This window comes from Erithacus rubecula (assembly GCF_903797595.1).
Source record: "Erithacus rubecula genome assembly, chromosome: 6".
Lineage (NCBI taxonomy): Eukaryota > Metazoa > Chordata > Aves > Passeriformes > Muscicapidae > Erithacus > Erithacus rubecula.
In genome coordinates, this window is record NC_136688.1 from 26,904,209 (window position 1) to 26,919,918 (window position 15,710).

The following is a 15,710-nucleotide window of genomic DNA, read 5'->3' on the forward strand; positions in this document are numbered from 1 at the left end:
ATTAGTAATTCCAGTGTTGCACTTGGCACTCAAGTTAATGAGTTATGTATTAAATCACTATGCAGTCAAATACATCTCATGAAAAACAGGTCAACCTAAATTTAAAAACTAGTCTGTGCTTCTAAGAATAAGAAGACAGGTGTGCCACTGTTCGGGTTTCTTTGGTGTTTTCTTTTTTAAATAATAAATATGTGTTCCTATGAATTAATAATCTAAAAGCAACAGTGCCAATTGCATTAAAAGAATAATGCTGGCAAGCAGGAGCAAATTAAAGACTTGGAACCAATTAAAGGCTTTCTTACATCTAAATAAATGCAAGTAATACTTTCAGTAACATCATGCAACACAACCCTATTTTAGCTTGTTGTACAACTAAAAGTGATACAGTTTGAGCAATTTAAAGCTCAAAGTGTGCTTCTTTTATTACAGTGACTTCAATAATTTTCAAGACATTTTAAATTCATGAACTTTACTGTATTTATCTATCTCTCTGCATATAAATTGGGAAGTGACAGGCTCCACAAAGGCATGAATAGTTAACTCTACTGAGACAGAAAGACAGAATTTACCATTTAGAACTTCAAAACAAATTTTTAAAAAAGTTTCCAGCAGGATTCCAGGAGTCCTTTCAGACAGACTTCCAACAGCATTCAAGGTATGTTATGAAAAAGGAGAAAATACAAAACCAAAATCACTCTTCTGTCTCAAAGCTGCAGCTTTTAGAAGATACACTAGTTAAACTGCAAGTCTTATGTGTGAAGTCTAGGAATAGCTCTGCCAATTTCTACAAATTCTTTACCTCTCTCAAGATAACAGATGAGGTTACTGTTCAGCTGGCAGCAAATTTTATTAACCAGTAAATATTTCAATACACTGTGCTGTAGGATTTAGGCACCAACAGGCCTGCTCTACTGCATTCTCCATGTCCTAGTAGAGAACAGGGTTTTATTTCTTTCCTTTTTCTAAAACTACACTCTAAATATAACTTTGAACAACACTTTTGGTACCAAGAGCTTGTGGAGCAAAAGCAAAACATTAAATAATTCATTTTTTTCATCACTTACATGACCCTGTTTATTTGGAGACAAATGTACCACGGGATCCTGTCTCATCAGTCTTCCACTGGGGCTCTCTCGGAAGGATGGCAATACTTTTGAGACTGCTGGGAGATGGCATGTTGGCTCTGCAACACAGAACACAACCATGGACTGAGAGAGCAGTGCTACAAGCTAAGAAAATGTGTAACCTCACTTTACACTGCAATCTTTCCAACACTACCTTAGCCAAAAATGGTTACATTTTGGGATGGAACACAGGGGAGGAAGTAGGAGCCCATTCCTGCCTAGTATAAATCATTAAAACTTCATGAAAAACCAGCTGCTACATTCTGACTTTTGTTAGAACAACCTGGATGGTTCCATGTCCTCACTGTCCAACAGCACTGTATCAGATCATTAAAACAGCAGACTATTCACTTTCACAGGGTATTGACACTGGATCTCTAAATGTGTGATACATGCCAACAAGAGAATTAAAGAATGAACATCCACACTTCTTTAAATGGTATTCTATGCAAGGCAGGACAATACCAAAAGTCTATGGTGATCACTTAAATGAATCCATTGTCCCCAGTACACCTCCTGTTGCTGCAGAGCTAGGAAGCAGCAGAAGAACACAGCAACACAGGCTTCCTCTGCAAAGCAGAGGTGCTTTAGTGCAGAATCAGACATGTTTTTATAGATTGGTTTGAGAACCAAGGACAGAACCAAGCTTATCTTGCCTTGACAAGAAGGCAACACTTCTTGTAAACATGCCTTTGCCAAAACATCACGTTCTTCATGCACTCTCCTGTTCACAACACCAGGTGCTAATCTTTGTTATTAATTCTTTCCCTTCAGTTTTCCTTTGAGCAGCTTGGGAAAACTCAAGCTGCATTTTTCCCCAATTCTCACCAGTATCCACAGACTACTACACATTTCCTACCAAAACTGAGTTAACAAACATTTTATAATTGAAGAGAGTGCAGAAAAATAAAAAATCTCTTGACAAAATACTATCTTAAATATTGCTGACTGTGAATGTGGAAACTGCACAGATCTACAAGAGAAATACTTATTAAACTAAACCTGACAAAAGTGAATGGAAGTCAAATCACTCATCTTACATGGACACTCAGAGGAGCACACCTTGCCAATAAAACTTACTTTCCCAGGAGCTCTAGAGGGTGTTCAGACAGTCTGTTAGGTAGGTAATTGCTTTCTCATAGCTCAAGGTCAGTATTTTAAAAGAATCTCTCTCAGTTACGAGTTTTTACATATACTTCTACATATATTCTGCACTTAGAAAAAAATGCTCTTTTTGATTATGTGTTTACAAACATCAAGTACTTCACAAAAAAAGTGTTTTCTCCAACACAATTACCATTTGTTCATCTTGATCTGCAGCATTACGAGCTTTTTAAAAAACAAATAAAAGTTTTGAGTTTTTTAAAGAATAATAATGGTAATTCCAGTATTATCATCAAACTTGATTTCTCCACGCAAGTTGCAGCAAGCAGTGTTGGTGAACACAGAACAAAGGTGTTCTGTAGCAAAGGATAGGCCAGGAAGGTGTCAGGGTGTGGATTCACTACACCTAAAGCTTTATTTACCCTGAGACAGATTATCCCAAGTGGAAATGTACTTATTTGTTATGAAACCAAACTTTCACCCAGACTCACCAGATTGACAGTAAAGTCTCCAATTGGAGATGCAGTTTTCAACTCTATGAATGCAGGACAATACACAAAAGATAAAATACAGGGATTTTATGTCACTTGCTCATCCTTATGTACATATCTTATCCTTTGCCAAACACTGGAGCCATCTCTCCTGCCATGCAATTTTTCCTGTTCTTTCTGGCCTTATTTATTTTGCTAATATGTTGACACCTCACGCTGTAGAGCAGAATTTGCTGGCAGCTCCACTCATTACCAGCACCAACACCCAAACTGTTGGTCTGCAAAAGTAATACTGAGCAAAAGATCATTCTCACATGTGCCATTACATGTGCCACACAGCTTCAAAACATATGTGATTAAAATTGTTCTGTCAAAATGAGAACTGCAGAGCAGTATAATCACAGTTTCTTATTGAGAAGTATGGGGGGATTTGTGAGGGAGGAACTGACAGATGGCTTTGATAACAGGGCACAGCTTACTGAGGTTGTGAAGGTGTGTGAACCAAGAACATCTCCAGAACCAGAGGCTGGCAGCATATGCCTTAACTCCCTCATCTCACTGAAGTGCATTTTCTTTTGAACACTAGTCCATTTGTATAGTGATGCAGTAAAGTAATGCAATAAAGAAATATGGAATTGTTTAATTTAGAGTAAAAAAAAGTTAGAGAAACATAATCTAGCACCTTTGGCCATGGTCATGATGTTGGAAAAATGCTGTGTGTAGATAAGACATTTTCACTGGTGTCAGTCTTAGTGGTAAGTATTTCGAGTCAAGCTATAGCTATAGCAAAAGGCCTATGTGCAAGAACTTCAAATGAAGGCCTAACAACATAAATTATCAGTTCCTAGCTGTTTTATGCAGTTAATATGTTCCCTCAGCTGACAGCTTAATTGCCACGTGCAATGAAAATGTATATATCTGTGGAAGGTGATTACCTACCTATAGATTTACTTCACTATTTAAACTTTAATTGCATTTTTTCCATTTTATACATGGTATTTTTATAGCTTCAATGATCAAACAATCAATTTGCATTTATATTGCACCATTTGAAAAGGAAGCATCACAAACACTTTAGACAAACTAAGCAAAAATTAAACTCAGCCAAGCCACTCAGGAGAGCAGGTAAGGTCAAACAAGTTCTCCACAGCAAGACAAATTAATATGTGTGTCTGCCCAGCTGCTTCTAAAAGGACAGAGTGTTTCAGCGTAAGAGCATTAAGGCAGATTTAATCCCACAATCAAATAAGGAAATGAAATCAGCTCTTCCTCAGGTGATACTCATAGGTCTCAAGGATGCAGACTGCAGAAGCTGCAGTGCATGCTCCAGACCTAATTATTCATCCCGATGAACAAGGCTCACTTTCAAAGGCGCTGAAAGCAGCACCCTGGGGGGGCTCTGGGTGTGCCAGGAGAGGCAGTGCCAAAGTGACCCCGTGCCAAAGTGACCCTGCAGAGCCCCAGCCCGTACCCACCCATCTGGTCAGCGATGCTGTCCTCGCTCCTCTGCCAGCTGGGCGTGGATTTGCCGCTGCCGCCTGTGTCCGACTGCGTGTTCTGCCTGTCAATGGAAGCGGGGGATCTGCGGCTAATTCCAAACCTGTTCTCCCCAAAACACAAAGCAGATAACCATTTTAAATACACAAATCTCACACAAGTGAAAAAAAAAAGGCATTTTAAAGAAGCCGGTGTCAAACAACAGGGCAAACCAATGCACAGCACAAATGCTTGAGGGCTTTGTAATGCTTAACCATTTCAGTTTTGTGGTAGCCCTCCAGAACCATTTATCACCTTGAATGCATAAGATTACAATACACATTAAGTTATTGAGCATCCTTGGTCAAGAACAACTGGTTACAATACTACAATTGAAAAAAAACAGATCAAAACATCAAGAAAGAAAATTATGAATTTTTAATTTGCATAGATGTTTACATGAAAAGGTGACCAGACTGTTACACAGTTGTACGAAACTCACCATCCACAGCAAGTAAAATGTAAAAGTTTGGATAAAAACCACATAGGCAAATGAGGTGTGTTTATCAGGAAAAGATGGGATCCTTTCAACTACCTCAAACTAGTCAGAGAAAATATCATAAAGTTTTTTGGGACAATCCCATGGATCTCAGCCACTTCCCCGAGTTCCAACCAAGAGAGTATAAGGTCATACATCTGGGTGATGCAGACATATATGCCAACACCATGGATTTGTTTGGGACAATATTAACACTGCCAAATACTTTAAATAAGTCTTATAAAGTTGATTGTTGAGTACGGATTCCCAGATCCTGAGGGTTATAAATTCTGTAAACTCTTAAGTTATTTGATTATAAAATAATTTGAGTGGATGAGTGCAAACGAAATATAGCTGTAAGAAAGTAGTGAGGCATACACCTATTGCTGTAAAAGAAAACACAGAGCAAAATGAAAACTCTGCTCAATGGACTTTGTGAATCCTGCCAGATTAGGCAGATGGATTTCAGGAAGATCAATAAGACAGAGGAAACTCAAGGAGAACAAGCTAATGACAAGAGACACACAGTGTCCCTGTGCCACACTGCCTAATATGCCTAAAAGCCTGTAAGACTTTAAATCTACAGTTCTGTATTACACATAAATCACTTATAAGTCTGTAAGAATTATAGCTGGGTTCAGAAATAGCAGATGAATCGTTAAGAATTCATCAAGAATAATGTATTTCTGAGATTTTTTTTTTAAATCAAACATACCCTGAAGGAAAAAGAAAATCCTCCAACTCTACATGCACAGAATAACACACAAAATAATTACAAGCTGATATATCATCTCCATATCAATGAGTTTCTACAGGCGTAATGTCTAATAAAATGAGAGAAAATAAAATACCCCAACTGTGCTCTCTACTCACTCTATGAGCTACAGACTGCCCCACACAACCTCCAATGTGAGACACTTTCCCAGCTGTCAGAACAAGCTCAGTGTGGTTTTCCCATTTGAAGTTCACACACTTGTTAACTCAAACCCACCACAGCAACATTCCAGGATTCAGAAGAACAGAATGCTACTCCCATCCTCAAAGACAAGCAGCTGGAACATGCCTGTAACATGCAGCATATATTGAAATTTGGGCATTCTAAAAATTCACCTAAACATGATCATACTTTCCTTTTGTTCACTGCTCCCTGCTACAGTCAGCATACATTTTGATGAATTAAAAATAGTAAGGAAAACCTCTATGTATCTGCCTTCTGAATATAAACAATTTACATGGAAATTATGCAAAAAGTAATGTTTTTCCTTTTCTAGTCACACAGACTAAATAGGATTTCACTTATCAAACACATAAATTAAACATGGTGAACTCAATACCAATTCAAGATATGTATAAGAAGTCTAAACACAACATTTCAAAGGTGATTTATTTCTTAAACACTGATCTGTGGTCTAACTTTGAAGATTGGTAAACTTACTCTCACAGGAAGAATATATTTTCATGATAAAATAGCTAGAAGCTGGCATCCAGAAGAAAAAGCCAAACTCCAGACAAATCTTGGTGCAATGAATTTGCATTGCATCAACATTTTGCTTTCTCTTGTGATGTCCTCTTACCTAACCTCCATAATGTTCATATGTATATAAGCTGTCAATCTATGTATGATTAAATTTTATATTCTTATCATTTATTGTAGACACAATAGTGAACCCACAAACACAGCACAGGTAAAGAGAACACACATACACACATCAAGATCAACCTGGATATTCTAAAGGGCAGTGATGTTTTTGCCTAAACCCAGCTTAGATGTGGATCAATAATCTAGAGGTAGCAATTAGTGCTTGTACTAATGTCTGACAGAGGCTGGGCTCACCCATTCTTCTAGTTAGTTAAATTTCACAAACCTTCCAATTCTTGTCACTGTGTAACAATAAATAAATGTATAGACAAATGGTGAGGTTGAGATTTCCTGCACTGGGGAATCTCAGAGAGTGGCATACCTGGAGCACACTGGCACTTCACCTCTGGAAGATTACCTTCAGGGCAGGGCTCCCTCTTGGCCCTTACTCCAGGGCCCCTCACTCCCTCCAACATCTTAGCAAGTGAATGTTAAAATCTCTCTCCCTGATGTTAACAACACATTGCAAGGTAATGCTGACCAGCTCTCACTGGGACACCAAACATTGCTGGAGAGCTGCCCTGAAACTACTTTTTCAGACTTATCTCAACAGAAGATGCACATGGAACTGCAGTGGGTTTTAGTAAAGGGACAGACATTAAATTCCTTCTTGAGGCAAGGAAAACATTCCTTCCCAATCACATTTTTCATGCTTTCTATTTAGCCTGGTGGATGTTTGGGAAGTCCTGAGTAAGTATGATTCATGTGTACAAGGAGAGTATGAAAGGCAAACTGCTTTTCTTACAGGAATGGAATAGAATAATAAAATAATTGGAATTAAGCAATTTGGTTTAGTTTAAAAGAGTATCCAATAAAGAACACGTAAAATTCAAAATTTCATTATTCCATTTAAACTGTGTTTCTTTCCACTGAATTAAACCTTAAACTCCAAAATGACAGTATAGTCAAGGTTTCTAGGACACATCTCTTTGCTGAAACTGCTAAGTGCTTGAAGAATGCTGCAGTGAACATATGTGTATGATTAACTCAGAAGACAGAAAAGGGCTGGGATGGGTGCTGGTTGCTCTGAGGACAATTCAAAATAAACCTTCAAGTGTGTCTGAAAATCCTTTCTTACTCAAGCAGTCATGGTTGTGATGATCTAAGGACATATGGCAGCAATACCTTTTTTGTAGTGCAAATGACGTAGTTGAAAAAGAGCAAACAATACTGGGAGCACAAGCTGCTCATCAGAATTCAAGGTAACACAGAAATGCTGCTGGTGTGATGTGAATGAGCCAGAAAGACAAGAGAGGATAAAGAGGTTAAGTGCCTTTTTCCAGCTGCACAGCCCTGGACACACCTATAGCTAGTGTTTCCTTAGAGCAAAGTTTAACAGGTTTAAGAGCTAATCTCCTGATGTCAGTAGGACTTAAGCACAAACTAAAACAAGGACCAGAACAGGCCTGATAGTGTCATGAATCAAAAGCCTTCATGAAAGCAAGCAGCAGAGAAGAGACTGACTCCTCATAAAACCTCAAACTGAGCTGCAGAAAGGACAAGGAGGACACATCTTCAATGCTGTGGAGCAATAAGCAGTACTTTTGCAAACACATGCTCAGAACAGCGTTCTCTAGATTGACACAGAGCACCTAGAGGTAAAAAGACAATGTTTCGTACTAAGCAGCTCCTGACAATGGCATTTAATACTACTAATAATGTAATTCTTAAAACAGAGGGAAAGATATTCCTACTATATAAAACACCCAAACCAAAATGAATTACACACAATGACCTGCAAAGTACTCAAGAATACTTCAGAGGAAGGATTTGCAGTGTGAACTATCAGCAATTTTGCCCCTTATCTTCTCTATAAGAAGTAATTTGGAATGCAGCAGACAGCTTTTCTGCTGCCAATTATTTTTTTTGTCTACTTTGAGATCTTTGATTTATTGCTCCCTGTGGTGCACTCTGAAAATGATACAGATTTAATTTCTTCCTCTACGAGTTGCCCCTTACATTGACACTTCAGAGAGTTTGAAGATTTCTGGAAAGCTGGAAGCCTTAAGACAGAAGGACGGTGAATATGTGAAAAAGAAGGTAGCTGTGGATTAATTAGCACTTCTGTGCCTACACATCTAAGTCTTAGCTGCACTCAATACGACTTTGCTTCAACTATTAACGGACTGCAAAGTCCCAAACCTATTACTTCGTTTATTTTAGAATCTAAACCTGTGAAAGGAAACAATTTACCACATGAAACCCAAACTTTAATGAAGGTTTTTAAATATATAAAAGTCCCTCTGTGTAGTAACCTGAGCAGCTGTAGACTAGGATCAGAAAGAGTGGTTAGGCTGCAAGGTAAAAGTGGAAGCAAGGGATTTTTAAAACTGGCTTTTTCAAGAACCATGACAGTGATATTTGAAAACAGCCATGGTTTAATGCATGCAAACAACAGCTGACAGGAGCCTGTGTAAGCGCTCCTTGAGTACACATTGCAACAAATGGAACAGAGAACAAAAAATCTGCTGAAACAGAGTATGTAAAAAGTCTGGTGCCTACCCTTCTGGCATAGATTTTTGTCTGTACGTGCCTCCAGTAGAGCCAGTGTCACTCGAGGAGGACAAGTTGCTTGGAGAGTTCCGGCACTGCTGCGACCTCGCCAAGGCGATGGAGGAAACGGTGACGTAGACGTCGGAGCCAGGGGACAGCCTGTTCAGAGCAAGGGAAGCCTCACATCAGCAGGGCCACACTGCAAGGCACACAACAGCACCCTGCAACTGCCACGGCTGCAAGCAAGGGCATCGTGGAGATGGCAGAAACCAGCTGAAGGATCAGACACTTCCCCCTTAATCATCTACTAGAAACCATGAAAAATCAACTGTAAAAACCTGGATGCAGGGAAGAAATAAAGAAAGGCCAATGTGGGAAGAAAATATTAGGAAAACATTCTAGTTTCTGAAGTCTTTTGTTACAGATTGATTGTAAAGAATAATGAAACATGACATTCCTCATCAAAGTAACAAACAGAAAAAATACTCCTAATTCTCATAGCAAACTCTTTCCTAGAATTTAAACTAACTGCAATGAGCTGCCTGTGCAAACTCTTCCAAGAGTATCAAGCTTACCTATGCCACCAAACTTGCCCACATTAAAACACAGGGCTAAAAAAATTGCAATGTAATCTATACATGCCACCTTAAAATTCTCCCTAAAAACTTTACATTCTAATATAAAACTAATCTCAACAGGTCGAGAAATCTGTTTGAAAACACAGACCTGAGTCACACGAAGCCCTCACCTGTCAGAATAACCATACAGCAAATCAATAGTCTAGAAGTGCAACACATGCAGCTGTGCAGAATGGCTGGAAGCAGCACGCTTATAGTGTCCAACTCATATCCTGCTCTGTAGTCAAAGGCTTTTTTAGATAACTGCTGCCTTTGTGCATTTTGTTTCCCAAACCTCAGCAGAATTCACTGCTGTTAGCTGGTTCTTTGTTCTACTCAGTCGTGATGGAAGCTATTCAAAATTTTCATAGTGATTTAAGTGAAGTTTGAGTTATGCCATTCACAAACATCAAAACTCTACTGTGAGCAAAAGCCTTTATTCATTTTATCTAGGAAAAACACTAATTCGGGCAAGCTAAATAATTTAATATTTGAAAAATAGATAATGACTTCAGTGAAACACATAGATAAACTGCCTCAGCACCCAGCTCAAGTCTTAGGCTTTAGAAGATGTTAGCCTAGCCATTTAATTTCTAAAGGAGTGGCAGACTTTAAATTAGCTCTCACCACAATACTGTAAAATTTGAGAAATTAAAAAAATATTTTGAAAACTAAAAAGAAAGCTATTGAACTGATTCATGGTCCTTATGTATGCATATCTATCTAATCAGTATGTGTATATATATTTATCTATATTTACATTTATATCAAACGTACATGGTCCTCCTAAGTACTTTGCAAGAAAGCAGTAAACTAACAAAATCTTAAAATGGAAAGAGCAGTAGGACTGGATCAAACATCTTGATCATCTGGAATTTCATGAAGTGCATGTAACTAACAGTAACCTTTTTTTCTGAGAAAAAAAAAAAAGAAATTATTTAAGGCCTAACCATGGTAAGTACTACACCAAATCCATTAATGCCTTTCTAGTCTACCAACTATATTTTAACTTATCCCACATTTATCATGCAATGATGCTGAAATATCTGATTGCAAAGAAGATGGTTGAAAACTTAAAAACTTTGGGACCCATAAGCTAAGCACTTTGTATTTCCAGAAGCACTCCTATAAAAAGAAAAAAAATATTTTGCCACACAAAAATGCACTTTCATTAGTATTCACTCACCTCTAAAGGCACACACATTCAAACTCAGTTATGCTTGCAGAGCAATACACAGTTTAAAAGTTTGACCTTTTCTCCCAACACTAAATTAGAACTGATGCCAAGGAAACCAATTACTTCTCAAATAATTTCTTTAAAATTATTTCCTGTTGAAAAACCCTTACATTTTCATTTCAGATTCAGTTATGCCTTTTCTTTACTTCCCATGCCTTCCCAAAAAGTGACAGCACTGTTCAGAAGTAACATCAAGATTTCAGAACTGTGTCATAGAGTTCTAACTCATTTACAAAGATGAAAGACCTTGAGGGCAAACAAAATTATATTACAAGTGTGGTCTGAACAATAGAAATGAACAACCAGTCAGGTAGGACATTCTTTTATTTAAAGCAGAAGTATATTTTTTTAGTACAATTCACAATTGCACTAAAACAGACTCATACTATAAGACATTTAATTTTGTGTGAAACATAGAAGAGAACTTTAGAGCAAATTAGTTCAAATTGACTTTCTGAGCTGCTTTGAAATCTTTTGAAGAAAGACATTTCCCAAGACAAAAGGTGTATTGTGTTGTGCTAGCAGTATGTCCCTATAGCCAAGATAATCTGAGCCTGTCTTTTACTTATAATTAAAAACCATACTAAAGCAAGCTCTTATCTATTTCAAAAGAGTTTTAAGAAGAAATGCCAAAATGGTTAAGTGCATGAGTCCCACAATTGTATTTAAAAATAGGCCAAGCGTCCATTACATTAAACAAGATACAATTACATTGCAGTCAATTGAACTGGGATTATCCCATGCATGATTTAGTTCTAACAGATCTAGTTCATCTTGAAAGAACTGGTTGAGACTTGCCAAGTATGGGAAGAACATCATCTTTTGTGAAGGCAGTGAGTGGAATGGGCATACATTTATTTTGTTTCATATGACAACACAGACATTAAAAGATTCCATCTTGCTCTTAATAAATTAATTTCCTTGTCATTAGCTGTAATTTTCCCCACGCACTCAGTATGCATAGGTATGTAGAACACACATCATAAGAAAAGTGTCAGCCTAGGTCACTTTATGCCTATGGCCCAAGGCAGTCTAATTACAAGACCATACACAAGTGCCTTTTCCTGTAAAATTGTACAGGCACAGGTCCTATACTGCACTACAACTTCTCCTGCAAGAGCTGCAGAGCTCAGAAACAAAGGAGGGTCAGGCTGGCAGAAAAGGAAAAAGGCCCTTATAGTCAGTGCTGAGTTGGCAAACTGAATTCTTACATTGTGCTTGCTGGAGCACTCCAGTGTGATCACTACTGTATTTGTTAATGACAATTTTTCATTTGTTGTTGCTAATTTTAATTTTTCAAAGGCCTTATTTGATTCCAAGGCCCACTCTATCTCTGAGCAAAAATCTTCTGAAAGCAGCTGAAGTCAACTGAGGCTATAATTTGAATATATAAAATATTAACAAAGCTGGGCACACTTCCAAATATGAGATGGCCAAAATAAGCAGAACAAATTATTAAAACTTAATTTATCTCTCTACCTTTGTTCTTAATCTGAAGAGGGCCAAAGATATCTCTTCTAACTCAAGCATTTTGAAAAGTAAGTTTAATTAATACCCATGAAGCATTCAGAAACTATAGTAATGGGCACCACTGTAAAGCTTAAAGGGGAATTAAGAATGGCATCTTTACAACAGGATTTGAATGTCATCCAGTAAATAAGGGACAGAGTAATGAAGAGGGGAAAAAAAATTTAAATAGCTCTTCTTTAATGAGCTGCATCCACTGTGTGAATTGAATGAGGCAGATGTCCTCTGTTAAAAGAAATTCTTGTAATTTAATCAAAAGAAGCATCTGAATATACAGTTACACAAGAGTTCTGAAAAAAACAGCACAGCAAATTTAATTCTGGCATGCTTACCTTCCATGTGTTTGAGTTTACAATCCTAATAATACTGCAAGCCACAACAATTCCCTGCAAACACTGTCTCAAATGCTCTCATGTTTAAAGGAAATCAATCCATTCCATTCAAAGGGGAAAAAATCCCAGCAATTTTGAGGAAAGGGATAATAAATGAAACAGAAAATGCAATTATGCTATCATGTTGTACCTTCTCACTTTTTTGGTTTTTTTTCAATCTGATCAGCACCTTTCAGAAAACATATATTGTAACAAGAAAAGATATAGAGGCAGGCAGTGGGACACCAGAAGTATAGAAGAGTTTGTGTATGAAGACATACTGAACAAGCTCTGGCCCCAGGGATTATAGAGAAACTTACCCTCTCTGCTTCACTTCATCCAAACATGAACCACTCTAGACCAAGCAATCAGTGGTTACTCACTATCCCTCATAACAAAAGAACAAGTAGGAGGTCTAGAACTACCAAGATTGTCAAGAACCTGAATAAGGGATAGCAGCCACAGCAGTACAGGTTCACCCTGCTCCAGGCAATCTTACACAGCAGACAGCCAGGGGACTGTCAGACCTGGCAGAAAGTCTTCCTTTACACTTGTAAATATTTCCTGTGCTTTTCCCTGATCCCCATTGATGGCCCTTGTCAAACAAGAATGACCAAATATTGACATGATACAGCATGGCTCTTCTCAGATGTTTTTACATTGCAAGAGTTTGACCACACAGGCATGCACACCAACAAACCTTTGATTTTTCCACTGCTACATCCAGCTCTAGGTCCCAGAGTTGGTAGGAAATGTGTGGTATATAATCTCATGCTAGTACATGTTTTAATTTGAAGAATGTTATGAAAACATTTAAATAACAAATCTGGAAACCCTGTGAGGTAGGCAGTGCATGTGCTACAATGCTGACTTGACAGGTGGCAAGATGAGCACAGAATCCAATTTGTTTATATTTGGAAAAAATGTCACTGATCCAAGATAAACTGCAGCAGATTAGGATTTTTTTGTAATATGGGAATGGTTTAAAATTAATTCCTGCAGGTGGATTCTATCTATAAACTACAACTGGCATAATTACTACCAGTGTAATGGGCATCATTCCAATAAGTATGGAGTCTTAGCAAGACTGTGCTTCAAAGTCCTCAATATGACACAAAACTAATCAATAATATTGTTCTAAAACTTCCATACTGTGGAATTTTACTACCAGTGTGTGACTGCTGTCATGCCATCGTTAAGTTTTCCATTTGGTTTAAAATATTGACCATGCTCAGATATTTTCTTGTTAGAAGCACTGAGCTTTTATCCAACATTATTCATCTGCAGATTGAAGTGCTCAAATCCAGACTTGGGTCTTCAACATGCTTTGATCACTGATTTCCACACTTTCTCAAATGTCTGTCAAATCAAGTTTTAGTTAAAACCAGTCCCAGTTTATGACAAATTAGTTAAGAAGAGGTCATTATCTACTCTCCCTTCCTCACATGTTTTTTTTTTTATATAGTGTGGAAATCAAGTGTACAAAAAACCTGAAAATTGTGAGGAGGAGGGGGGAAATAAACAAAAACAAAACAAAACAAGAAAATCAAGCTCTATAATGACATGTTTTCCAATAACATTAGCTCTGGTTTACTTCACACATATGTGGTTTATTGTTTTTTCCTTAACATATCCTTCTGATATTCATTCTGGGTTATAGGCTATGTAAGACCCCACATGGATTCATTAATATTATGAAATAAGCCATAACTTGGAATTTATTGAATTTATATTATTAGATTTTTCAGTCTTAATGTTGCAGTAACATTAGAGATTTATTTTAAGATTTATAAAGTTCTGGGTTATTTTTCCTGCCTACCAAAACCCATCCATATCAATAATGACTACATTCAAGGATCTGGGTACTGTGAAGATCACAGAAAATAAGCTAGTAAGTTGGATATATGAAGACAATCCAAATAAGGCAAATTTAAATATTCTGCTGGTTACACAGGACTGGGCACTTGTCTGCCTTCTCAGAATGAGGGATTGTCAGGCAACATTCTCTCCCACCTACAATAGCAGTCTCTATGGGAAGATGATGACTGGATTAATATGAAATCCTCCTGTTCTCAAGACTGGTAATACAGATTTTATTTATTTTTAAACATATTTTAAAGGACTAAAGTAAGCAAAGCACAGCAGAGCACCATCACTGCTGCCTGCACCAGAAGTATGCATGGATTTCAGCACCTCCTCCTCAGTGTTCTTTAGGATAAATATGAAAACAGTGGCGAAAATCTAAATGAGACAGTAGTTAATGAAAAACACTCCCTTGTTGATTTTAAGACTTTACATAATTAGAAGTATCTGAGCTTCCTGAAAAGCAAAGCTTTCTTTTAGTATGTAAAGACAAATGAGTCTTACAGTGAGCCTATTGTTGAGGTTTTCCCCACTCCTGAATTTCTTTAAAATGACAAAAATGTATTTCTTCCCTTTAACTGGCAAGACATTAAGCTTATGCAAGGGATGATATATTTAAACCTGATTCATCCAAGACTAACATGTTTAGCAGACCAGAAAGACGAGAGAAGATATTTTTCAAGCACCCAGAAAAATTCCCAGTGAAATTTAAAAGCTACTTTGCTAATATACTTTTAAGGATGAAAGATCCAATAGAAGGTTTTTTAATAATAATAAAAAGAATACTTAAAAGAATGCCTAGAGGAAAAATAAACAAAAACCCAGCTACGTGCCCTGAAGATGACGGAAATGAAAAGTCAAAGTTTCACTTTTTGAAAACAAATACTGACTAAGAAAATGAAATTTTCACTTTGCAAACATTTATCAGGCCATAACCTCCCTGTAGAAGCCTCCAGAGATTGGATAAATCCTGAATGCCTTAGGTGTGTGATGCTGCCTGCATACAATTTTATGCACCAGGAACACAGAGTTGGTAACCCCTTCTCTCTGGGGAGCTCTCTTCCACAGGAGCCAGCTCCAGACCCCAACCAAGATCTCTGGTTAATACCATGGGGAGATGGAAGCGTCTGGAAAAAGCAGCACACAGTCTGATAGTCTGGCACTGCCTTAAGATTTTCCCAGGTATTACTGTGCCTTCTGGAACTACATAAGGAGTTTGTTCAGCACTGG

The 15,710-nt window shown here is 37.6% G+C and overlaps 1 protein-coding gene across 8 annotated transcripts in view; it reads right to left on the reverse strand.

Annotated features, from left to right (window-relative positions):
• Positions 1–15,710, reverse strand: part of SIPA1L1 (signal induced proliferation associated 1 like 1) — a 198,056-nt gene that overhangs the window by 20,352 nt on the left and 161,994 nt on the right. For all 8 annotated transcript variants that reach the window (XM_079309827.1, XM_079309822.1, XM_079309824.1 and 5 more), the window contains 3 exons: positions 8,875–9,024; positions 4,195–4,319; positions 1,065–1,183 (listed from right to left, as the gene is read on the reverse strand). In XM_079309827.1, the coding sequence (XP_079165953.1) occupies positions 1,065–1,183; positions 4,195–4,319; positions 8,875–9,024 (394 nt within the window). The remainder of the gene's footprint in view (positions 1–1,064; positions 1,184–4,194; positions 4,320–8,874; positions 9,025–15,710) is intronic.